Consider the following 24,468-nt stretch of genomic DNA (forward strand, 5'->3'; position numbering starts at 1 on the left):
TGGTACCTGATTTCCTAGATATAAGTGGTAGCCCTGATTTCTGCCCTAAAATGTAAATGTACCTGTTTAACTGAGCGAAACTTGCTCCAGTCTCTATTAATATTCATCTTCCTTCCGTTGTGCAGGCTTGTGGCTTGTGCTTGCCCTGCCTGTGCTGCAGAGGGGTTTGCAGTGCATTTTGATCCGAAGGCTCTGTGACCCTATTGGGACTCACTGCGTTATCTTGCGTGCAGTGTTTTCTGCTGCAGCTTGCTGAGGTCCAGGTGCTTGCACGGGGAGAGTGAGGGTAGCCCTGTGCTAGAGGCTGTGAGCTGGGGCCGACGTGAGCCCAGGGCAGAGGCTTTCTGTGAGATCCACAGGCGCAGCCCATAAGGGAAAACGCAGGGATGAGAGGTGACTGCCTTGGATTTGTTGAAATACGTTACTCATAAAAAAGAAGTTGCAACCAGCAAAGCACACTTATAAAGTAGGAGTAGGCATTTTAATACTTAGTACTAATGCTCTTTGAAAAACCTAGCAGATCTCACTTGTTTCACTGTACAAAAGCTACTGTACGTGATGGTAATGCCCTACGGGACTTTAACAGAGTGCTGCAGAAAATAGACTTGCTATTTCTGGAATGCTGCACTGTTTTCACAAAGTGCTGCTTTAACTGTATAAGATTTACCATAGATAACAGCAAGCAAACATGCCCAGCATCCTAAGAAAGAAGCTCCCTTAGCATAGCAGGGATCAAGTAGACAGCAGATTTTCAGAAATGGGTTGGCAGCCCATGTGATTAAGAGAGTTTTATGCTTGTCTATCCACGTCCCTTCTATAAATAGTCAGTGTAAGATTACAACAGCATACGAACTTTGTGTTGGCCCATATCTTACCTACCACCTTCCTGGAAAACTCTCCTACGCTCCAGGCTGATACTTTTTGTGCTTACTTTCACGCTCCAGGTATAATTATTATTTATTAGAATAAAGTGCTGTATAAACTTAGATGAAATGCATATTCCGAATCATGAGGAGTTGAAGTGGGAAGATCCTGAGCATGTGAGTGACTCTCTGAGGGCACTGGTCGTGGCTGGAAGGCAGTGACAGTAAGGAGTAGTTAACACCTTTAAAAATGCAGAGGATTTTTTTTTAATATGTATATCTGCCTGTCTAAATAGGGCTCTGAGCTGCAGATCGCTCTGTGTGGGTGAGCCTTGTCTGTGTGGAGCCTTGTTTGTGGTGAAAGGAGCTGTGAATGCTCGGCCCTGATGCCAGCAGGTCTTTGCATGGCCGTGCCAAACAGGTAGTGGGGATGGTGCAGACTGGGCCAAGCAAGTCATGGGAACTGGGCATGGCTGTTGGCATCCCCGTTTTCATCTCCTTACTCCGTCTATAAGGGGTTTGTGAGTTTGCGCTGAGCCAGAAGCCATGTCACAAGGACATCTCCAGCTAGATAGCATTAATGTGGAGAACCATGTAGTATCTCCCAGTTTCTGCCCCTTTCCATCTACAGTGGGCTTGAGCAAATGATCAAGTACCTACACTGTGCTTTGCTTATTCCACAACCGTTCTTCAAAGACAAAGTCCCTTGATGATAAGTTTCAGAAGTAGATCTGCTGTGTTTAAAGCAGCTGTAGCCTCCTTGCTCTCCCCAGCCTTTCTAGCATGGGGAGTGACTCTTCAAGCCATGTGCTTTAATGAGCTGTCAGCATGATAGAGGCTAAATTCATCAGGAGCAGGAACAGTGCCATCTCCATTGTCTTGTGTTCAGTCCCAAGCATGGGCATTTGGTTTCAGTGTACAAGAAAAGCTCTTCTTTCACTTTGTTTTTCACTCTTCGCTTTTTGCATATAGAACATCAAGATCTGTTATCATGATTTTGTCAAGTTGGCTAGGATACTGTACAAGTCATGTCCAAACTATCATTTATGATGAGACTAGATAAGCGTTGGAAGTCCTGAAATGTTAATATTGCACTTGAGTGCACTGTAAGCAGCCCTGCAAGGCAGATCAGTACTTACTGCTGTGTTACAGGTTTGGGGTGGTTTTTTCCACCTTATCTCAGGAGAGACAAGGAGCCCTTGCACACCAAATTGGAGCTCTTTTTTGGTTGGTTAAAAAATTGTTCTCAATACCTTATTAAGTTAATTATCTTGAATGCAAAATACCCTTTAGCCACACGATATGGGTAATATGTCTTATGTGTTAAAGGATTTCCAGCACTAAACCATCTTGGCTTCCAAGCTCCAGTTAGCAGGGCCTGCCTCATTAGCAAAAATATGAAGCAAGCATCTATTAAGCTGCTATTGAAGTTCCTTCTCACAGGAATTTTTAGGAGCTTAAGGGTCTGAGTAGGAGGCACAGAAAAAAAACCTGCAAATATTGTTACCTGATTTCCAATATAAGCTCTATTAAGAAAATGAAGGAACTTGACTTCTAGATCAGGCTTGCTTTTGGGGGTATCTCCGCTGGTCACAAGTCACATGTCATCCCTGACTGATAAATCCCTTTTGGCAAAAATCTGTAACGTGGGCTGGGCTGTAGACATTTCTTACTGTGCAGATAGCTGCTGTTTTTGCTAGTCTTGAAAGGATGTGAATAGCTTCTGCTTCTCTCAGTGGGTTGCTCTAGCCCAGTGCTGTGACTCAGTGATGGTAAAGTAAATGCTTTACTGAGAGACACTGAAGTTGAAAATTCATTGGCTTTATTTTTCCTAAAAGATAAATTGCTGGTTCCTTAGAGCCATCCAAAACTGGCCTTTGAGATATACAAAATAAGTCTGTTGTGTCTGAACACTATGGGGAGGGCTGGCAGGTGCTCTGCTTGGTGGCCTCTCTAGCCTGTAGCCAAAACAAGGTTAGGTTTATGCCACAAGCTGCAAGTTCTATGTGTGTAGGCACAAAACTGGTAAGAGCTTCTGGTCCTTACCTGGGCTTCAGCACTGGCACAAGTATGCGGTATTTTTGCTTATGGTACCTGTGCATGAAATGAGTATAGGCTAAGTTGTTCACTGTGAGAGGAATTTGGAAAGCTATTATGTATGTATGTTTGACAGACCAAGCGCAGCCTCTCACGTGGCTAGGCTGACTTAGATTTCAGCCTTTTGAATAGCTGCCATTTTACTGCTCTGCTAATGAAAAGGTGCATTTCTTACCTACCTCTTGTGAAGGACTTCAGAGGTTAAAGAGCAAAGTGATATTTTATTACAATAGGTATCAGTCATGCAGAGAGCATTGGTGCTGCATAATAAGAGAAAATCAACTTCTGTGGCTGCTGAGATACCACCAGCGGAGAGAATTTCTGGCAGGGAACAGTAAACAAAACAATGGAGTGAGGTTTAGAATGGAGCATGAGCAGTCTGTGAGAGGGATGTCATTTAGCTGAGATACCTCATATCTGCTGCAATAGCTCATTCCAGCTTAGGTACCTTGGAACAGATTGTTCTCCTGAGGTACTTTATAGCTTAATCTAAATCATAGATAGGCTGAAGTCATCACCAACTGAAATCAAGGGAAAGCTTCCCATTGGCATAAATGACATTTGGATCATGGATTTAGTCACCACGTAACACAGGCTGCTAAACTCTCCTTTGGAAAGTATAATTTCTTTCATTGTTTTTACTACAAATAGAGAATAAACCTGACATCTCCATTACAACAAGAATAAACATTTTGGGGGTCATGCCATTCAGGTATCAGTTTTACTGAGAAACCCTAAGGAAGCTCTGCAGGGGGAAGAAGAAGTATTTTTTGTGCTTTTGTTGTTTCTGGTAAATACAGGATTGACAAAGTGAGCAGTGATGTGTTTGCTTTCACACTAAATGCAACGGGGATGTATTTTTCAGTGTTTGGCTGACTACTTTGGATTTCGACTTCATATATTACACCTACAAAATTGAAGAGTTATTTTAAATCATTGTGTCTTTTGAATAGGCACAAAATGACTATTTTGATTAATTTGAAAAATAATAGGTGTAAAAATTGAGGTTCTGGAAATGCCAGGGGAAAAATCTTCAATTATCTTTCTACTAATTTCAGCCAGTACAGTGATTTTAGTCTTTTCCTGAATAACTCAAGAATATATCTGTTGATATCCTCAAATTGCAGAATTTACACCTTGGTTAAAACCACGCATGGGAATTTCAGACCCCCAAAATAGTACTTTTAGGAAGAAATGTCCACTTGAGACTAAAGCATTACAATGGCAATACCATCTAAACATCAGTATCAGCCTTGCTTATGCACGAAGTGAAATATGGCTGATTGCTGCCTCTGCAGCATATCCCCATCTTTTGGGAATCGGTTCACAGTTCCTTCTTAACAAACCTGGATGATGGCTATTTTTTCTGCCAAACTGGAAAGATATTACTTTATGGGGGTTTTTTACATGTGTTAATCATAGAATTAATTTTATGGGAACACAGAGAAGGCCGAGAAGGCCCTACATCACTGACTTTTACTTTTAAATTATATCAGAAATCACATTGACTTAAGTACTGAGTTTTGCATAATACTATTAAAAGGAATTTTCAAAGAATCAGTATTTGAGTGCTTAGCACTTTTTCAAAATTAGACCCATTTACTGGCCAGAAAAATCATCAAGCTGTTAAAAGCTGAACTCCAAAAATACCTCTCTTATATAAATCCCTATGCCTCAGGGTATTGCTGATCTGCATTTTCTTCAATGTAGCAAAACTTGGGTTTCATTCATGTCTTGTAACAATGCAACATTAATTGAGAGCATCAAAAGCATGCTTTCCAAAAGACATTTTTGTCACTGCTGGTGAATTTCTTCCATGTTCCTTCGTCCTGGGGCTTTAGAAGGTTCTAGATGAATTAATGGCTTTGATTTTTTCTGCTTTGTTTCAAAGGAACTAAATGTTTTCACTTTTTTAAAATAAGGCTTTCACTTTTTTTATTTTACAAAGCTTATCAGGTAAACTCTATTAAAGTATGTGAGAGTGCTTATTAAAGTTATGATGATATGCTTGGTCAAAAGGCAGATTTCATTAAAATAACTAATTTATGTTGTTGCATTTTCTTGTTCTAAAGCCAAGTTCAATTTGCTTGACCCTGCTGGCATTAATAAACCTACTACACCTTCATTTGCTTACCTACGTGACAGAGATTTTGTTTAGTTTAATTTGGGAGGTTCCTGGGCTTACAAATCAGGATGTAGAAAATGTACAAACAGGAATAATCAAATAGAGTGGTCTGTATGGAGACATAAGAGCCTGACCCTATAGGAATGTCAGTAGGGGCATTTGAATTTATGATAGGAAATCATAAGTTCATGATTTTATGAATGTTTCTGCTGATACGGGTACAGCAGTATAACATGAAAGGGTTTTTTCTTACTGTTGTTGTTACTGCGTTCAAATATAAGTATTTCCCTGACTTAACCTTTGAGGTAAAGGCCATGCATGGCTTTTATGCAGGTGGACTCATTGTCATTCCTGATTTCTGCTTAAGTTTCTGTGTCAAGTGCTGCTGCATAGTTTGTGAAATTAAGTCCCAGTAACCTATCAGTCACTGATGAACTGGTGAATTGGTGAATTCCCAGTCCCACAGAAGTGGCAGGGTAGGAGAGATGCTTGCTGTTCCCCTGACTCCTGTTGCTGGCCACACAGCACGTATCACTGTTGTATAGGACCAAAACTCCTCTCCCTGCTTTAACCTCCACACTCCTGGACACCCTTTCTGCTTAGGAATGATCAAATAACATAGGTTTGCATTATTAATTCTGAAAGTCATTCCCCTTCTTTCTCTCTTCCCTAAAGAGGTAGGTAATGAAAGACAAGATTAAGACACAGTTTAAGACAAATTAAGTTGAGGAATTCTTTCAAAAACTCAGGCTCCCAGCCAGAAAGGAGAATCTAAGGCCAAACAAGGCTCTCCCCAGCAGGTAGAGATCCTCACCAGCTCCTTACAGATCAGTGAAAGTGTGTCCTGCTAATGTAGGCCAATCTCAGAGCTTATCCTTTCTCTCCCAGCTGTCAGGATTTCCTAAATAATTTCCTGAGTAATCTAGCCACAGGCATCAAGGAGAGAAGTGTCGGGAATCATCTGGGCTCTAAGAGAGGTACAAGAAGGTTTATGACCTTCTTGGAAGGTTTTCTCTGCCCACTCTTGTTTTCTTTAATATCTCTCCCATTTGTTTTGTGACTTCCACTGTATAAGGTCCATTTCTTCTCCCAGCAAAGTCGCTAGGTGTTTGTCATCCATTCCAGTGGTACCAGGAATAAACTATAATTGCAAAGCTGGTCATTTCAGCCTTTCCTTGCCAAGCTGATCCTGCCAAATGTTAGCTTTTCTTTTTTTAACATGAAAAAATAAGTAAATACATTTGAATAAAAATTGAACCGATTCATTCAACCAAAGGGAAATGGTTCATTTGGAGGCACCTCTAGGGAAAGCAAATAATTGAAAAGTTGCATTTAAAAATCATGAGCAAAGATACTGATGGGTCCTGGCTTTAATCCAGAAATTCATTATTTAAGGTACACAAGGGTGTAGGAGACCCAGGTTCAGTTCTCTTACCTGCCTGGGAGGATTTGAAGCCATGTCTCTAGCTTTCCAAGGGAGAGCCTGACTTGAAACCAACATCTAGAGAGCCCTAGAGGAGGAGTGTCCTCCCCTCAGACCCTCGCATTCATTCAGTTCGGCTCCATATAAATAGGCATTTGTTAGGGCAGGGTTCAGAAACTAGGGATATCCTGTCTGGGTGAGTTAGCTGACCATCGTGTTAGAGAAACTCTAGTTTCTGCCTCAATAACTGTTCAAGTACTTTATGTAGAACAGTGAGATCAGGAGGGGTTGAGGGAGTCATGTCTCCACCATCAGTAACCTTGGACTGCAACCTACCCGATACCTCCTTAGAAAAGATCGGTGTCTTCCAGGAGGGAGCCTGATCTTTCCCCTGTAGACCTGGGTTTGTATTATCCAGCTGCCCCTACATACCACAGCCACAGAAGAGCATAGCTGTGGTCCAGTCACACAACCAAACCCTGCAAGAGGAGCTTACTTCAATGCTTGTGGGTCATGTGCTGGGAGAGAGAGGGGCTGAGCAGCCTCTTCCCATGTTGCATCTAGTACATGGTCTCTCTCTAGCAAGGTTCAGTTGCACCTTATGTTTGTCCTTGGTTCTGAATAATTTCTATAAATTGCTTTTAACCCTGAATACGAGTCCTCTTCTGACCAAGGTGGGTGTGCAGTTATCCATTCATCATGCATATGTCTCCTCTCTCTTTATGGAGAGCCTACAGAAAGTGCAGTATTTTCTCTAAGACTTCAGTACAAAGGGAGACAAATACAAATAAACAAAATGGAGAGGGTTATATTTAAATTATTGTAATTTGTTAAATGCTAGCCCTGTGCTTGGGCTGTAAAAGACTTAGCAAGGACAGTCCCTAACAGATTTTGTGTCAGAATCAGACTGCTGAATTATCTTCATTGTCCCTCTCACCTTTCACTGAAATGTGGTCAAATAAATTACCTTTTGGCAGCAGGTACGGGAAGTCACTGCCTGGTTCTCACTCACAGGCAATCAGCTGATTTGCTTGCCTTTAATCCCTTTATTTCCTTTTGCAGGGAAGGCTGCTTCTCCCCCATCAGCCCAGAGGCATGTCCCCTTGTGCAGTCTTTCATGTGCCACAACCGAACGTTCATCCTGGACGGCCACGTGCAGCTGAAGACAGGTCTGCAAACCCAGGAGCGACACCTTTTCCTCTTCACAGACCTTCTGGTTGTTGCCAAGTCCAAGTGAGTATGGCACCTCAGGCACTGCTCCTACAGAGCAGCCCTTTTTCTCAGTGGAGCATAGCATGGATTTCCATAATGCTTTTTGAGTAGTAAATCTTCCCTAAATCATAAGGAAGCTTTTTATTTGGTCAACGGATGTTAGGTGCCTGACCTCTCCAGGCACCTTTGGAAACCCCATAGCCATAGAGGAATTCCAGGATGCAACATTTTAAAGAAGCATCAGATGTTCTTGAATATATTGCTTGTGTTGTATCATCTTCTCTGCTTGGGGAGCGCAGTGTCATAGAAAAGACTCATCGGTGCTCGACTGCATCCGTTGCGCTGCTTTCAACTGACTGTTGTGTTTTAGACAGGTCATCTTCAGTCCTATGGGGTGTGCGTAACACCGGTGGCTGTGTCGCAGAGGGGTTAGAGGTCTTAACGCTTACCTGGAAGCTGCTTTGATACGCAACAGTGATGAGGAGCTCTATCAAAATAGAGATTGCAGGTGGCATTGCGGTGTCCATCTCTGTAGGTTGTGCTGTGCCAGGAGGAGCGTGAGGAAGGGGAAGGGGAAGGGAGGTGATGCTGAGCAGTCTGGGTAGTGTTCATGTGTAATCAGGCTTGCTGCTGAGATCTGATTATTCACTCTACCATTCACAATTAAATCAGATTTACAAGCTATGTCTAGCATGCCAGCTTCATGCAGCATTTGTGGTTTAAGGCAATTTTAGAGGTTGCTTTCACTTGTTGTTTCGGGTTATGGGGAAATAATAATAAAAAATCCTGATGCAGCTTCATTCTCTGTTAGGCACTGTGTTTGTGGTTTCACAGGGTGGGTAATCTCAATGTGAATCCTGGGCTTTTGCAATGTGTCTTTTCACTTAAGCAGTTGTTTCAGATGCTTCTGGGAAAAGCCAGAATAAATCTGTGTTTTCTGTAGAAATCTGAGCTGTGTCTGTTTGAATCACACATGGTAAACATAACCCCCCCAGCTGAACTCTCTCATTTGATGTGGTGTGACAACACAGAGGACATTTTACCCAAAACATATTCCACTACGAGTGGTTGGTGAACATCAGGATATTTAGGGGAAATCCTGCTATTCTACCAGCAGTAGCAGTAATAGCATTGTTAATGTACTTATTTATGTTTGTGTCATGTTTAGGGTGGCCACCTCACCTACTTTAAGCTTTAAAATGTTAAATATTTGCAACTTACCTAGTCATCTAGGGTCCTCTTATAGTCACTGAGGGAAAACCAGCACCTTCCTGCAGCAAACTCACCTGGCCCTGGAAGAGTGTCGACGGTGGGTGAGGGGAGTCATGCTCTTGGGGGTCTCTCACTCTGTCCGCTGGCTATTCAGTGGGCATAGTCCACTAGCTTATCTCCTACAATGTAGAAGACTAAATTCAGGAGAGATGAATCCCTCCTTCCCTGCTCAGTGTGCTGAGCAGAAGCAATGTTACAATCCCAGACTGAGCTGCATATTACTGCAGGTTTGGCTGGGTCTCAATGGGACTATTTGCATAGGAAAGCACTACTCAATGTAACCACTCCAAAATCTGGTCCCCAGGGAGTAATAACACCTCTTACAGCATTTGATTTAATGTGGTGAAGAGTCTGCAATGTTTGAAGAAGGTGGAAGAGAATAAATTGTGCTTCTGCATGTGAAAAAAAGGGAGGGAGGCAAGTCTATGCTAGAAATGGTAAAAACAGTATTTTGAGCGATACTACTTCATTTATTTTAAAGAACTAATTGGATGTTCTCTCTACAGCTGCCCTGTCAGCAATTAAAGCATCAGAGCTGTCACTAATGAATACTACTTAAAAATCAGCATTTTTAAAGCTATCTCATGCTAAAATATCATCTCTGATTCCTAGAGGGAAAACCTGAGTGGTGTGTATTGCTATGTGGCTGTGACCATTGACTGTTACTGACTTTTTAATAGCTGATGCACAGTCAAGGCAGCAGGTCACCAGGACAGAATTAATGATACAGTTGAATCTGATTTAACTTCAGAATTATTCCTTGTGAAGGTACTAAAAATTTGTAATACTCTTTTATGTTAAGTAGTTTTTCAGCTTGGGGCATGTGAACACCTAAGATATCTTAGGTACAGCTTAGTGCTGTACTGGTGTCAGCTCAGCTGTGGGTAGCCAGTCATGGTACAAAGGATGCTCATGTATAATTAGACTTTGTATGATCAGCAAACGGGTACGAATTTTTCCTAAAGAGGGCAACGAGTATCTTGTGGCCTCTGAACTTCTTGAGTAAACTCCTGTACAGCACTGAGCTCATGCTTAAAGGCAGCGAATTGGCATTGCTCCCATGGAAATCTGGGGGGGTAAGTCCTCTCCACAACCAGTCCGTGTATGACTTTGGACAAGGTGCCTGTGGGTTTGTTTTCTGCTACTTTCTAATAATTTTTGAAATGTAGACTGTTATCTTTTCAAATCATGCATTAGCCCAGCTTATAAAAAATAAGAAAAATACTCACATGCTCTGCTTTTCTCTCTGCTGCCCTGTCCTTTACTGCCTTCATGTGAGGATTAAGTCATACATTAATTAATTGAAAGAGTTTTTCTCACTAAACCAATGTTAAGTATGTAAAATGTTACACTGTTTTCTATATATTGATTAGATTTCTTACAGAGAGTGTGTGGTTTTATTTAGCAGAGGAAATATTTCAAGGATCTGTCAGTTCAATGATCAAGGCTTCTCACATAAGTTTTTGTGTGGGAGGCACAGAGAAATGTCTTCCTCTTTCTCCTTTGTAATACATACATGCATTTTAAGGTTATTTTCCCAAGGTGGCTGGACATAGAAATTAATGGTTGAGTGCAGACATGGAATTACAGTAGCAATCTCACGGTAGATCCATTAATGCTTTTGTCAGAGGGTCCTATTAAGGAGATTAGCAAATCTAGTGAGAAGTTAATCTTCCATCTGTTAACGGCCACAAGGTATCCAATTGCCACTTACAGAAAGCAAAAGGAACTGAGTTTAGTCTGCAGAGGTGGCACAGTTTGGGGTGTGTCAATACCTACACCATTGATGTTCATGATTTTTCTGTTGATTTCAGTGGACTCTGGATCTGCCTGATATTTACAGTGTAACACTTGCAAGGAGACTTACTTCCTTAAAAAAAAAAAATCTTCGTTAGATTGTTACTCTTCCCATTTTTCAAATGTTCAGTCATGCTGCTTCGTTAGTCAGTGATGATACATTCATTTCTAGAGCTAACGCTTTGGCACTTAAATGGAAGACCCACATTTCACAAATGCTGAGAACCCATGGATTGCATAAAGGACATGGCAGGTAGAGATAAAATTGTACTTCAGGCTCTTTAGATGTTAATGGAGGCTACTGTTTCAGTGCGTCTGGAAACCAGGCCACTTGAATACTGATAATAGCTGAGAGCTGTGACTAGGCATGGCAAACGGGGTAAGAATATACATCAAGCATGATTGGAGAACATCTTTGTGCTTCTGCCAACACCCTGCTGACACCCGCTACTGGCACTGTAGGGGACTGGCTTTATGAACTGCAAATGTGAAAAAAGTGAAACAGCATGTAGAGAGTTCACTGTACTGGGTAATGGGAAAGAGAAATTGAGGAGAAAGGGAAGGTCAACAGATTGATTCAGTGGAGTCAGACCAGGCATCCATTTATTAACATCTGCATTAGAATTCACAGCTGTATTTTTTTGTAACTCTGCATTTTCACAGTTCATTCTGTGGTCAGTCAGTTACAGTTATTTCTGTATTCTTGACAGATCTTACTTGTTGCATCACAAACTGATTTGTTGACGAGCATGTTGAAATGTTCTCTACTTTTGATGGGGTAGCAAAACGTGATAGAGTAGAGAGGTGAAATGCGCAGCTGACCAGTAAACACCATGGTCAGCTTAGTTTAGCTGACCATAGTGTTTAGCTTTTAGTTTAAAAAATACATGAACTTGAGATGGTATTTTACAGTATTTTATGGCAATCTAATTGAAGTGCACCTTTTTGCCAGGTGTGATATGCACTGATGGTCCTTTCTGGCCCACCACTGTAAACACTGCTGGGTTATTAGTGGTGCACTACCCCATTACACCTGTTAGCACAATGTCAGCTGGAAACCTCAGATGAGTCAGGGTACTTCACGTTCATCTATGTCCTCTTTAAAGCCACAAGGTTCAAGTACTTTAATGTTTCAGACTGTATTAGTTCAGTCTGTCCTAAATCAAATACCTAGTAAGTGAGACTAATCTCAGAGAAGGTAGTCCATGTGTATCAAAGCTCTAAGAAACTCCTTACCTGGCATATTTATTTATAGAGCACTAATCACCATGATACCTGGCACTGTCCCCATCCACATTTGCAACACAGTGATGAGCTGACATGCTCTTGCTTGCATTCCTTGGATTAGAAGGGAAAAACATTTTCAGGGGAAACGCTTTTCCTCCAGCCTTTCCCTGCTGGCCCAGGAGAACCATAGCTCAGGTAATTCAGTCTGCAAGGGTTGAAATGAGTGGCTGTTGCATTGCTACAGAGCTGGACTGACTTTGTGAGATTTTACTTGTTTCTTACATTGCACTGGTGCCCACTGATCCTACAAACGAAGGAGACTTATTATGAGAAATTAAGTGGAAGAAAAGAGTTGAAATTAAAACATGAAATTCTGTAAATTTGACCTTTACTGTACTCTAATGTTCAGTAGGATAAAATACAGGAAGGGCCAAATTTTTAAAAAATTGGGGAAATTATGTATCTTCCTTGTAGATGAGTAGATATTTTCAGAATGCACAAAATCCTGGCTCATTCTCCAAGTGGTGTGGGCCTAAAGCTACCATGCAGCTACTTCGTGGAGGCTGTATGTGACCTGTGCTGTAATTAACACAAATGGCAGTCTTCTGCTTGTTCTTTCTTCAGGATTGCTTCATTTGCTCTGGCTTAGTTGTCACTACTTAAACTCACCATAGTTGTTGACTCTGTGGCTAAGCAATCCAACTATACTGTTAACTCCTCAATGGCCCTAAAGTCACTGAAAGGAGAGTCCAACACAAGTGGCAATCTTTGCCTCATGGTGAGATTTGGAGGGGAGCTCTAGACATGGGCAGTTTTCCCTGAAGAAGGGGGATGTCCAGGGATGCCACAAACAACCTATTTATCCCGCATATAAGATATCTGTTGATCCCATTTAGATCAGAAATTGATATATTTTTATATGCAGCCCAAGTAAAACATTGTTTTCTTTAACTAAAGCAGAAGCGCTTCTTCCATCAGCTCCAATGCAAGCTTCATATATGCCTGAAGGAAGAAGAAACTCTGAGTTGTTTAACCTGCCTTGCTCTGTTTTCATGTGTGTGACATACCTGTGAATTTCTGCCGGCAGGTCGCACTCTCATTTCAAACTAAAGTGCCAAGCACGTCTCTGTGAGATGTGGACAGCATTTTGTACAGAAGAAGTCTGTGAAGGCAGCACAGACCCAGAGAGGTCCTTTGTTTTGGGCTGGCCCACCACAAACTGTGTGGCAAATTTCAGGTAAGAGCTGAGGTATGTTTTATTTACTAAGTTACTTAAATATTTTTAGGCTGGCAGGTAACGAGACTGTCACGGATTCATTTCAGTGAATGTGAGAAGCATGTACTTACTGATTCTTAAACCGATGCCTTCTGCTGTGAGCAAGTCACTTACCCTTCTGTCTCTCTGCAAATGTGGCAGTGATACTTGCTTATCACTTAAGAATTTGAGAAAATAAATGATTTGGCAAAGCACTGTCTGTGTTGCAGACTTGCTCAGTGGAAATTCTTTTTTTTTTAGTATAACTTGACAAACATCTTGGCTAATTAATGAGATGAACTACAAATAGTAAACAGCCAAGCTAATGAAAGGATCAAAGAGACTCTTGTAGGACACTTTTAAACAGAAGAGCTTGGACTGGAAGTAGCAGGAAACATACAGTGAAATACTGACCTTGTCCTATTTCTCTTTTTAGTTTAATTGTGCCAGAGAACATGTCAAAATTCCTCTTAAAGCAGAATCTATGAATTTTAATAGAGAGAAAGATTTTTGGTCTGTCTTTGCAGCATTGACTGTAGAACACATAAGGGCTGTAGAGGTAATTTCAGTGATTAGACTAATTTTAGTCTCAGCGGGAGGGCTCTGTCGTCACTTTGGATAAGGGAGGGCACCATCCCCCTGAAATCCCAGCTGCTTAGCCACAGTAATTTGGCTGGGTCTTGAAAAATACATTTTCCTCTTTACCAACAGAGAGCAAAAGCTGACGCATGCAGCTTAATTTGTATGTCACATTGTCCATATCCAAAGAGAATGCTGTGCACAAACTGCTCTCTATTGAGCTGGTTGTGCTGTTTATGTTTTTTTCACTTAATAGTCCTGAAACAAAGCTGAAATTTTCTATTGATTTTCAGTTGAACTCTTGCCAACAAACGAGCTTTGATCTAGAGACAGTACATGATCCTTTACAGCTATCAGAAAATAGTTGGATATGAAAGCAATAGCTTCAATAAAAACAGAGTCAGATTTTATGGAAGTGAAATTATTTTATGTCTGAAGGTACACAGAAAAATCTAAAATGCCATGCATGAGTCTGTAGATGCATATCCGACAGAATTGAAGCAGTCAAAGCAGAATCACATTTTTAATGTATATAAAGTGCATTACCCTCACAGCATCATTCAGTAGGCTTATAGCTTCCTAAATACCTGCTTTGAAAATTTGAAGAACTTGATCTGCAGAAGCAGCAGTGGGAATAGCAGTTACTCCCATCTGGGACAGGATTTAAATCAAGAAAGTTGAAGCAAAATTAGGTTAGATTCCTTACACTATCCTATTATTAGCTACATTTAACTGGACAGTTTTGTATCCTTGAAATTGTATAAATGAGATAAAGATAAATGAGATAAGCCTTAAAATGTCCGAAGTTAAACCCTACTAAGTATAACGGGACCTTTTTTCATTGTGGCTTATGTGTACTTTGTGATGTGATAAACCAAGTAATAAATAAGAAGAGAATTAGAACAGTGAAAGTGGAAAGAAGTCTATGTACCTAAGGAGATACCTTTAAACTTTTGAATTAAGCCCTTATTTTAAAGTCCCCTCCTATTTGGACATTAGTTTAAGAACTCAAATAATTGCCTACTGAATTCACTGGTAAAGCTTTAACTTCTGTGATAAAAACTGGTAACTGGGCCTTTGGATCCCTGTGGCAGGCTTTTCAGTTTATTTTACAGGGAAATAGATTTTTCATTCAAATTTTGAAAAACCTTTTAGTTTTTGTAGGTATTTATGGAAATTGCATCCAAGAGTCAGTCCGTTCCACTGTGGTTTGTACATGGGCTATTTTGGTATTAGAATGATGGCTGATTTGTCCCTGTTTTTCTCTAATTCTTGCAGGTCTGCAGAACAAAAGGAAACATGGCTGTCTTTTTTGCAAAGGTACTTTATTACACAGTCTTTGAAGACACTGAAAAGAGTGCCCGTCATCTAGACCAGTGATTCCCAAGCTGTGGTGCCTATGCCATCATGATAGATAAGCTCTTTCAAAGTGATATTAAGAAAAAAATGATCTCTTGTCTTCTCCCTGCAGAAGATGGTATGTGCCATTCATGCAATGATCACTGCGCAAGGAGGGAAATGCTTCCCTGTGTCTGAACATGGCTCAGCACAAAACTGGAGCAATTCCTATCACACATGATCCCTTCCCTACACAGTTGTAGGAGCCTCTGCCACCATCGCTCTAGTTGAGCCTGGGGCTTTTTCCATGGTGATGGCATCTAAGCAAGCCCAGCTCAGGAACCTCTGCTCTAACCTATCTGCTGCTCATGGCTGGCTGTATTTTGGTCTTACAAAATGTACCACAAGCTGGAGGGAATGGTGGGGAGGTTTGTGTAAATAGAGCTGTCTTATTTCAGTCAGTGGACAGAAAACTACTAGTGGTGGTTTTGTTTTCTGGTCACCTAGTTCTGCTGGTTGAAGTTTGTGTCTTTATCTGATTCTTCAGGGTTTCTGGGGTTGTTTGAATCATCCTTGCTGGGGATGGTTTCTAATTCACTCCTCTGTTCAGTCCTTTGAACTGGTCCGTACAATGGGGTGTAACTGATTCCAGTAGGAGCATGTAGTGCAGACTGAGGCATCACAATGGTGGGTAGTTTTAGCTTGATTTTTTAAATCCAGTTTCTCTGCTGCTTACTCTGATTTTTACAATGAACTTTAATACAACAGGCATTACTGGGAGCCACAGTCAGCATCCCTTCCAGATACTGCTGGATGCTTTCTTGTCCTCAGAGATCTTTCTTACTGCAGTACATCTGCAAAAAATCTGCTGCTTATCCAGTTACTGCTTGATTGCTATTTAAATCTCTGTCTTGTATTTATGTTTACAATATTAAAAATTTACTTGTTTTGTACTTGTTTTGCAGTCGAATAAGAGAAGAGAAGGAAAAAGACTATCCTAAAAGCATTCCTCTGAAGATAATTGCAAAGGATGTGGGTACTTGTGCATATGTAAGTGCTTTTGACCTAAGTGGGGGTCTAAATCCACATCACCTATGAGTGCTAGTCACCTGTAAATCCTTTGGATATTGGGAGGGTTCCTTTGGTTTGCAACCTCCTTTAAGGATCCAGCCTTTTTAAAAGGCTTGGCATATGCAGCCCTGAAATGTTTGTTTCCTGTTTAATACATGAGTTCTGTTTTAAAGACAGTGTGCTTGGTAAGAAATACTGGTTCTGGCACGCAAACTAAAGACTGTACAGTGTGAAGTCCCAAGAAACACCTCTAGCGGAACTTATGCGTAAGCATCTTCAGAAATGCCAGTACAATGTACCCTTTTTTTGCTTGTATAACTGACCTAAACCCGCAGCTGCCTTCATTCAATTCTGCAAAGTTGCAATGTGTTTTATTGTTTATAATGATTGTAAGTCAGTAAAGCTGTGTATATGAACACTCTGAAATTGCCTCAAGCATGTTTTTCATCAACTAACTGATGCTGGTAAATTTATAGGTACAAGGTAAATTGGTAAAGGAAGGTCATCCATAGGATGATTTGCACCTTTTTTACTAAGTCATATTTAACCAATTTAAACTAAATTCTTGTACGTATCCAGTTCCCTAGGGATACCCTAGCATTCAGTGATAATCCATCCATTCTTCCTCTGCTTCTTATACATTTGTCTTCTCTTTCTAACTGTTCTTGTAAGATTTGTATTTCATGCTCAGAAGCCTAAAGAGCATTTGCAAGGACACAAGAAATTTTCACAGAAGTTAGACTTCATTGGAGGTCTTTGCCCAACAGTGAATCTCCTCTTAGAATTCTGTATTTGCATAGACATAAGCACAAAGGAGTCTGCCTTTTTTTCAGAAAATCGTTATTAAGGTAAACAATAATAGTTAGAATTGCCAGGTTGCTAAGGCAGATGTTAATAAACAATAACAATAACTGTGATAGCTCAAATGCAGATCAAGATGTGCCCAGGTGTAAATGTCTATAAATCATATGTGCACTCAGGTGTTGCCCTCTTGTATCAGGGTTTGTTGTTGATTTTTTTAAATGTCTTTTCTCCTTAGCTATAATTAGCTCATGTGCCAAATACAGTTTCCTGATGCTGACAGTCCTAGAAGCAATACACTGTAGTCTAGCTATTATCAGTAATAAAACAGAGGAGGAGCAGATGGAAATTTTATGATGCAAATAGTTCTTATGGCGCTGTGGTCCCTGTGCTACAGCAGCTGGAGATGCCCAAGAATTATTCCATTTTTGGAGGGGCGGGAAGACTGAACACAGGGCACAAACCATTTTATTATATTCTAGCCAAGAGCAAAACTTATGCAAATATGCTGACCTACTCCTGAGAGCCAGATGTCATTGCTTCAGGCAAATGTTAAATTTTTTATGGTATGAGCATTCAGACATGTCCTGAAGCAAGATACACAGTATTCTCACTACTTCTCTTTGATTGCCATGGCAGCTTGTTACCATCAGGGACTTACACAAATGTACAGCTCAGATCTTTTCTAAATGCAAAATGTCAAGGGGTTGTTTCACCTGAACATCCTATGGCCAGTATAAAATTGGTATGCTACACAGGGCAGCAGGGTATAGCAAACTGTCTTGGGACTGGCAGTGAACATTTACATCCCGGCTCTGCCACCTTCCCTTCTTTGGTCCATTGGATATGCCTGGGCGGTTTGCTGCAGCAGGCATGCGTTTGTTCTGCCAGGGCTTTATGCTGACCATGAACCAGCTGCAATCCAAAGCTGTGTAGTCTTGTCAGCGGAGCCAAACTAGCCTGCCCCTAAAGAGGGCTTAGTAATTTGTGCTTGATGTGTGGGAGCTGCCTGTCAGCTTGGAAGTGAGGCCAGCGTGGCTCTGATGGTGCAAGCCAAAACCACTCTGGACATGTTTTCCCCACTTGTTCTTGCTTCTGCAAGGTGATGGCAGTGGTGCTGCCACATCCCGGCGGGGCTGAGGATGGAGTCATTGATCCTGGTGTGTTTGAAATGCACTGCCCTGCATAAGAGCAACCCATGGTGCTGAGGTACAGAGCATTGCCCAGCTGTACAGGAGTAATACTGGTGCCAGGCAGCAGGTGCTGAAATCTCACTCTGGAAAACTACCTTGTGGAAGGCAGCACTACCTCCGACACAAAGCTTGGCGCTTCGTGCTGGCCGCTGTAGCTATTTAGAAAGCAGTGTTTCTGCTGATCCCCGCTTTTCCATACTGCCGATCAGCAGATTCTGGAGGATGCTGGAGACATAGCATTTTAACTGGATGAAAGATTACCACGAGGAAGTGCTTCTGGTACTAAGCCAAATCTAGCTTTGAGAAATCTATATAGAATGTGGCAAATGATACAGAGATGAACAGCCTGTATACAGTATTTTCTTACCAGGGAGATCTTCAGTAGAAAAGGACAGAAACAATTAACAATTGATACAAGAACCTCTTATTTCACTGAAAAAACTCTCTAAAATGTTTCTTTTTTTCAAAGGAAACAAGCATGCTTTTAAATTAATCACATCATACACTTTCCTTATGCAATGTCTGAAGTGCAGCTAGTGGCTGTGTCTTTTCACATAATTTAATGTGGAGGTCTCATCCCCACTAATCATGGCACTCTCTGTTGGAGCTGTTGGGGAAGCAGGGAGCAAATACAGAAAGTATGTGACAAAGCAGAGGAATCAAACCTCGGTCTCAGACAGGTGGATCTTTATCTATGTAGTATAACTTACTTATCAAGTAAAATTTTAACAGGATGCTCTCAATTTTTTCCAACAATGAATTATGCAGAGCTATTGCACTTCAGATACTCTTTGCAAATCCAAATTTTTAATGCCACTTTCCCCTTCTCCTTTTTTCTGTTCACAGTCAAAAACCCTAAGTGTAACCAATGTTGATACAGCAAATGATGTAATTCTGATGGCCCTGCAACAACTGGGAGTTAACGTAAGTCCTTGCACCCGTTTTAATGAGTCTTTTTATAGTCACTTTTAATAATCAAATCTTCTCTTGCACTGTTTCCAAGTTTTAGGATATGAACATTAATTAAATCCTTTATCATAGCAATTCAGTGTTGTTGAAATGAAGCAAAAGTGCCTTGTTAATATATAGACCTCCAGAGATCATCAAGTGCCTTAAAAGTTTTGAATAAGTCTCTCATCCCTGTAAGGGATCCCTCACATCTGAAGTTGCTTTTAAATCTGTTTTGCTGATGCCTGAGAGGAGATATCTTGACACAAGAAGTGAAAGTTTGATACAGCTCCTTTTGCATACTTCATTGTGAACAGGAAACCTACTGACCTGCTTGTTAGTTGGTTTAAAAATGTGCAAACATGCATGATCAGCTGTGTCCCCAGATTACAAGTACAAGCACTGCTCTCAAGTGTCCAAATCAGACACTCTAAATATCCATGGACTTTTAGTGTTATGTGAGATATGAATATAACTGAGTGATTGCACAGAATCTGAATGCACCCAATTTAAGCAATGTCCTGAAACTGTTTTGGAAAAAGGTTTTTACAGGACTTATGATAATGCAGGGTAGTGCACCAAGTAGATGCAGCAATTCCTAGTAGATCAAGTACTGCCTCAGCTGGCTCCCTTTGCTCTAAACCAGACACGATAGTGCCTTAGGTGTGGTAATGAATGAGTGCCAGGGACAAGAATTCTGGCTCCCTTATTCTGTTTCTCTCATTGTTTCACAGTGTGGCTCCAGCCAACACTGGTGGTCATTGAAGCTCCTGGATGACAGCTTTTTAACTGGCCTGTCAGTCTGCTGTTTGGGTACCAAGATTTTTTTAAATGTCTTGCTCATGATGCATATGTTTATCTCATTGCATGGAATCTGGCAAGTCTTTCCTTACCACAGCCCTGAGTGTAAAGAGTCAAATATGACCAAAATGCCACTCTTGTGCTTCCCTGGGGCTTCTGGAGACCCCCAGCAAAAGTTGGAGTAACCTCAGAATTTGTCTTCTCTAGCATTCGTTATCCCTAATTTGTACAGGCTTTTAATGCATCCAGGGGCTTATTCTGCTAGCTTGGTATTTCCCAGGCACAGCAATTTCTGTCTAGTCATCTTGTTATGGCTCAGTCATCCCATTTACACCAGGGCTGGGGCTCTGGCCTGAGCTCAGGATCCAGCAGTCTGTCCAATTAAGATAGGTCTGGAGTTGATGGAGGGACTGCAAGGTGAAAAGGTTAAGATGTGAGTTAAAATTAGGATTTTAATTGCAGATTGTCTCCCTCAGTCTGCACCAAAAATCAAGAGACTGTGCTATATTACAACTGCAAGTCCTTATTATGATGTGCTTCATTTTTACCCATTTTATGGGTGTCATTTGCAGTTCCTCATTTTGTGTACAGAAAAAATAGGAAAATGGTAGTATTGGAAGAGAATATTTTGTTTGAGATGAGCAGGCGGAGGAACTGGTTAGTTTTCAGCTTTGTGTTCTTTTGTATGTATTGCAATCAACCATTTCCTCCTCTTTACATTTTTATTTCAAGTGGAAAAAGAATGAAAGCCATCCAAAAGATGTAAAATCTTGCCTGCAGAATTATTTGCCCAAGTAATATACTACATTTTTTCACCGCATCTTTGTAGCATAAGGCCTTTTTCATTAGAAGCATATCATAAGATTAGCAATAAAATCAAGCAAGCTAAATAAATTAAGCTGTAGCCTGTGTATCAATCAAACACCCAACCCCCTCAAAGGATTGTTCTGACTGCGAGGAAGCTTTTCCTTATGCGCCGTCTTGAGGTTTTTTATTTATGTCAAGAGAGAACCACTTGAAAGGAGCTCTATGGCTTTTCAATGGCAATTATAAAAACTACATTTCACATGTTGTGTGATTAATGGGGCTATTACTTTGGCTGAGTTCACTCTGGTTTAACACGTCAGGGTTTTTCCCTCTGTGGTTTCTCTAGTGAAATGACAACTAGTTTGTGCAAAATGGCATTGATCATCTGTTCCAAATTATCAAGTGGGGCAGAAAGAAGGGCCTTGGGTTTCCCAGCTCCATAAGTTCACTTCCTGATTTTTCTGAGACAGTCACATTTATGCTGACAAATGGCCTCATAAGCCCATAAAGGACAACATTTGCAATCGAGAGATGAGCAGTCTGCCTTCTGAAACCGTGCTTACTAGTTCTTCCCCTTCCCCTGCTTCCCATTCACAGCAACGAACCCTTTCATATATATGTTTAAAAGGAAAAGTAAATACCCTTTCTTGTGCTCCTCAGCTGTATTTATTTGCTCCTGGCTGCTTGCCCTGAGGCATCAGAGATGTCTCCAAAGCCTATTTATTTTCCTTCTGCCCCCTGCTAGCTAACTTAGCAGCAGTGCTAATATGGGCCAGAAAGCTCTGTCAGTCAGCGAGCAAACTGCAAAGGCTTTATTGGGTGTATCAGCATTACACCCGGTGCGTGCAGCAAGTAGAAAGAGTCTCAAGAGCTGTGGGGACACTGGGTGAAGATCCAGCCAATGCAGGATAGTAGGCAAATCTGTTTAAAAGGAGGTAGGATTTAAACTGTCATGAGGTATTTATCACCTTTTGTAGCCAGAAAACTTTTAGATTTTAATTATCCTGATTTAGCAGTGTCACTGAAAAGGGATTTAAGGTATAATAGACCACTTTTCACACAGTGTATTTATCCACTTGCTTTTGTCCTGAGAGTAGTTTATATTAAATGTCATTCTTGTTATTTCTGTTGTCTCACCGTCATATCTGAAATAATGTACTATTCTCCTTCTTCAATTACACTGCAACATTGGCTTGTATATTTATGCTCAAGGCGATATTTAGAATTTGCTTTAAAATCAGCAGTTTTACGCAGCTTTTCCCAAAGATATTCACATTCTCCAGTCCTCTGGAAGTTGTCTCCTTTGATGTAAATTTATCCTCTCCCACTGTAAATTTTAAAAAGAGGACTCAGCATTCTTAAAACACCATCCAGCGCTCCCAAGCCCTTGCACACAAAAGGGCTGCACAAAAGGGCCGACGGCAGCCCTAGGAGGAGATTTTGCGGCAGCACTGAGTGCCAGGAGGCCACTGGGTGCCATGCTCACCTTGGCATCATCAGCGTGGGCTCAGGTCTCAGGCGAAGGTGCTCCTGCCCTGCTCTCCAGCGCAGGGCATAGGATGCTCTTGGCTGGCGAGCCTGAGCTCCTCCTGCGTGCAGGGGATGTAGAGGAGCTGGGGAGGTGGTGGAGCGGGGGTCTTGGGTGTGAGGCTGGGGGTGCCTGTGTGCCAGAACATGTCTTCGAGGATGCGATTACCCTGATACTCAGGGTGGAGCTGAAGGGTCACCTTAGCTCACACAAACGGCCCGCTGTCTGCTACACACTCTGCAGCAGGTCTCTGCTTCATGCTGCTTATCTGTAATCCCTCTGGGGGATCAGACCTGTCTCTCCTTGGGGCTGGGTGCTGCTCAGTGATGATGGGGAGAAGTGGGGCACAGAGGCGCTGGGGGCCAGGAGCAGCACCCAGGCCAGAGGTCCCCTTCATGCTGGGGGCTGCCTCATGTCCCACCTCCTGGGATTGGGGAGGCACATGGGGACTGATTCAGCCACGGGGGAGGGGGGGGGGGGGGGCGCTGGCATGGCTAACATCTTGGTCTGGCCCCAGAAGCCATCCTGAGTCCCGGCAGGCTCTGACCTCCATCCCTCTGCTTTCAGGAGCAGGGAAAGAACTGGGGCAAATCTCCCCTTTTTCCTTCAGAAATGATGGGGTCCAGCCCCTCTCACTGCTCAGAGCTGGACCCTGGTCACATAAACCACAGTGCATCTGACAGACAGTTTGGAAGCTTTGCTGGTGGCAAATTTGGGCACTGCAAAAGTAAAGGGGATTCCTTTGACCCCACTGGCAAGGTGCAGATTATCCTTATATTGTGAGAAACCTAATGCAAACCTGTTCTTAATGGCTGGCAAACTTATTCTTAATTTTGATTTTAAAGGGCTCTGAAAAAGACTATAAGCTGTGGGTGATTTCAGGAAGAGAAGATGCTCCTTACCCTCTTATTGGTAAGTCCTTGGCATGGTTTTGTTTTTCAACATTCACTCAGTTTTTAGTGCTGAAGGAAGCAAGAAATACAGAGAAGAGTGAAATACAGTTTCCTCTTTTGTTTTGTTTTGTTTTTCCTGTTTTTTCTCTTACTTCCCTGTCACACAGTTTTGCCTATTTGGGGAGCTACTCAGATGCTGATCCTTTGTTTTGAAGAGCAATTGTTTGCTTGTCACTAAGAGGTTAAAAAAGTTCATTTATTTCTGCCCCAATTTTGCTGCATGAGTCTCAGTGTGTCTACAGAGTCAGCCTCTCCACTCACTCACCTCCTCTCCTGGAGCCAGTCCAACTTTACCATATTTCTTCCTACACTTCCATAGCATTGTTTACTCCCCTCCTCAGCAAAAGTGAGCAGAGTTTTGAGAAATGTTCTGTTCTTCCACAACTCAAGTTAACTGATTCAAGAGGTCCTTTCCAATCCTGTATTTCTCTTACTGGCTGACAGGTCCCCTCAGATTAGGAGAAAATTATTGGTTATTCACTTTCTAAAATGCTTTTTGAGACCTTTCCTCCCCAGGAATCAACCCAAAGCTCTGAAGTGATTGGATGGAGTGATTTGATTTTGGCCCATGATTCACTGAGAACAAATCCCTTCCCATTATTAAGAACCTTTCCCTGTAGAAGCCTGGCATTACTTGCGCTATATGAGTTCACAGATGATTAGAACAAGAAAAATTTGTGGATTTTCTGTTTTCCTCCTGCAAATCTAACCCCAGTAAATCTTAGCATTCCTTCTTAAAGCGGCCTTAGCTACAAATGCTTTGCTGGAGTCAGACAACATTAATATTTATAAAATGTCTAACTTGTGCACCTCATAGACAGTGCAAACTGGTTTGTCTCTGAAACATACCAGACTTTGTCCTTCTGACTATTATGTGTAAATTCTTCAGATAAAATTTGCTTTTAAACATAGAACCAGAGAATTCAGAAACAGGAAAGGCCTTTCTAATTGTCTGACTCTCTCTCACTTCAAATTCAAGTTACAATCCTTGGAAAAGAAGAACCTGATATAAAACTGATGCTGTTCTTGATATTTATGCAAAGGTTTATTAGATAAAGCCAGCTTTTATCACAGGTAGACATCAGAAACAGAGTTAGACTGTGCTTCTGCTTCATACTACCTATAATCTCAAATAACATCTCTTCCACTATCAGTGTTCAAGCCTAAAAGTGCAAGTT

General features: G+C 41.5%; 1 protein-coding gene across 1 annotated transcript in view; it reads left to right on the forward strand.

The window, feature by feature from the left end:
- ARHGAP20 (Rho GTPase activating protein 20) overlaps positions 1-24,468 on the forward strand; it is a 62,478-nt gene that overhangs the window by 22,479 nt on the left and 15,531 nt on the right. The window contains exons 3-8 of the mRNA XM_069808224.1: positions 7,571-7,741; positions 13,104-13,253; positions 15,129-15,170; positions 16,154-16,238; positions 19,100-19,177; positions 23,183-23,249. Of these exons, the coding sequence (XP_069664325.1) occupies positions 7,571-7,741; positions 13,104-13,253; positions 15,129-15,170; positions 16,154-16,238; positions 19,100-19,177; positions 23,183-23,249 (593 nt within the window). The remainder of the gene's footprint in view (positions 1-7,570; positions 7,742-13,103; positions 13,254-15,128; positions 15,171-16,153; positions 16,239-19,099; positions 19,178-23,182; positions 23,250-24,468) is intronic.

This window comes from Haliaeetus albicilla, chromosome 20, assembly GCF_947461875.1.
Source record: "Haliaeetus albicilla chromosome 20, bHalAlb1.1, whole genome shotgun sequence".
Classification (NCBI taxonomy): Eukaryota; Metazoa; Chordata; class Aves; order Accipitriformes; family Accipitridae; genus Haliaeetus; species Haliaeetus albicilla.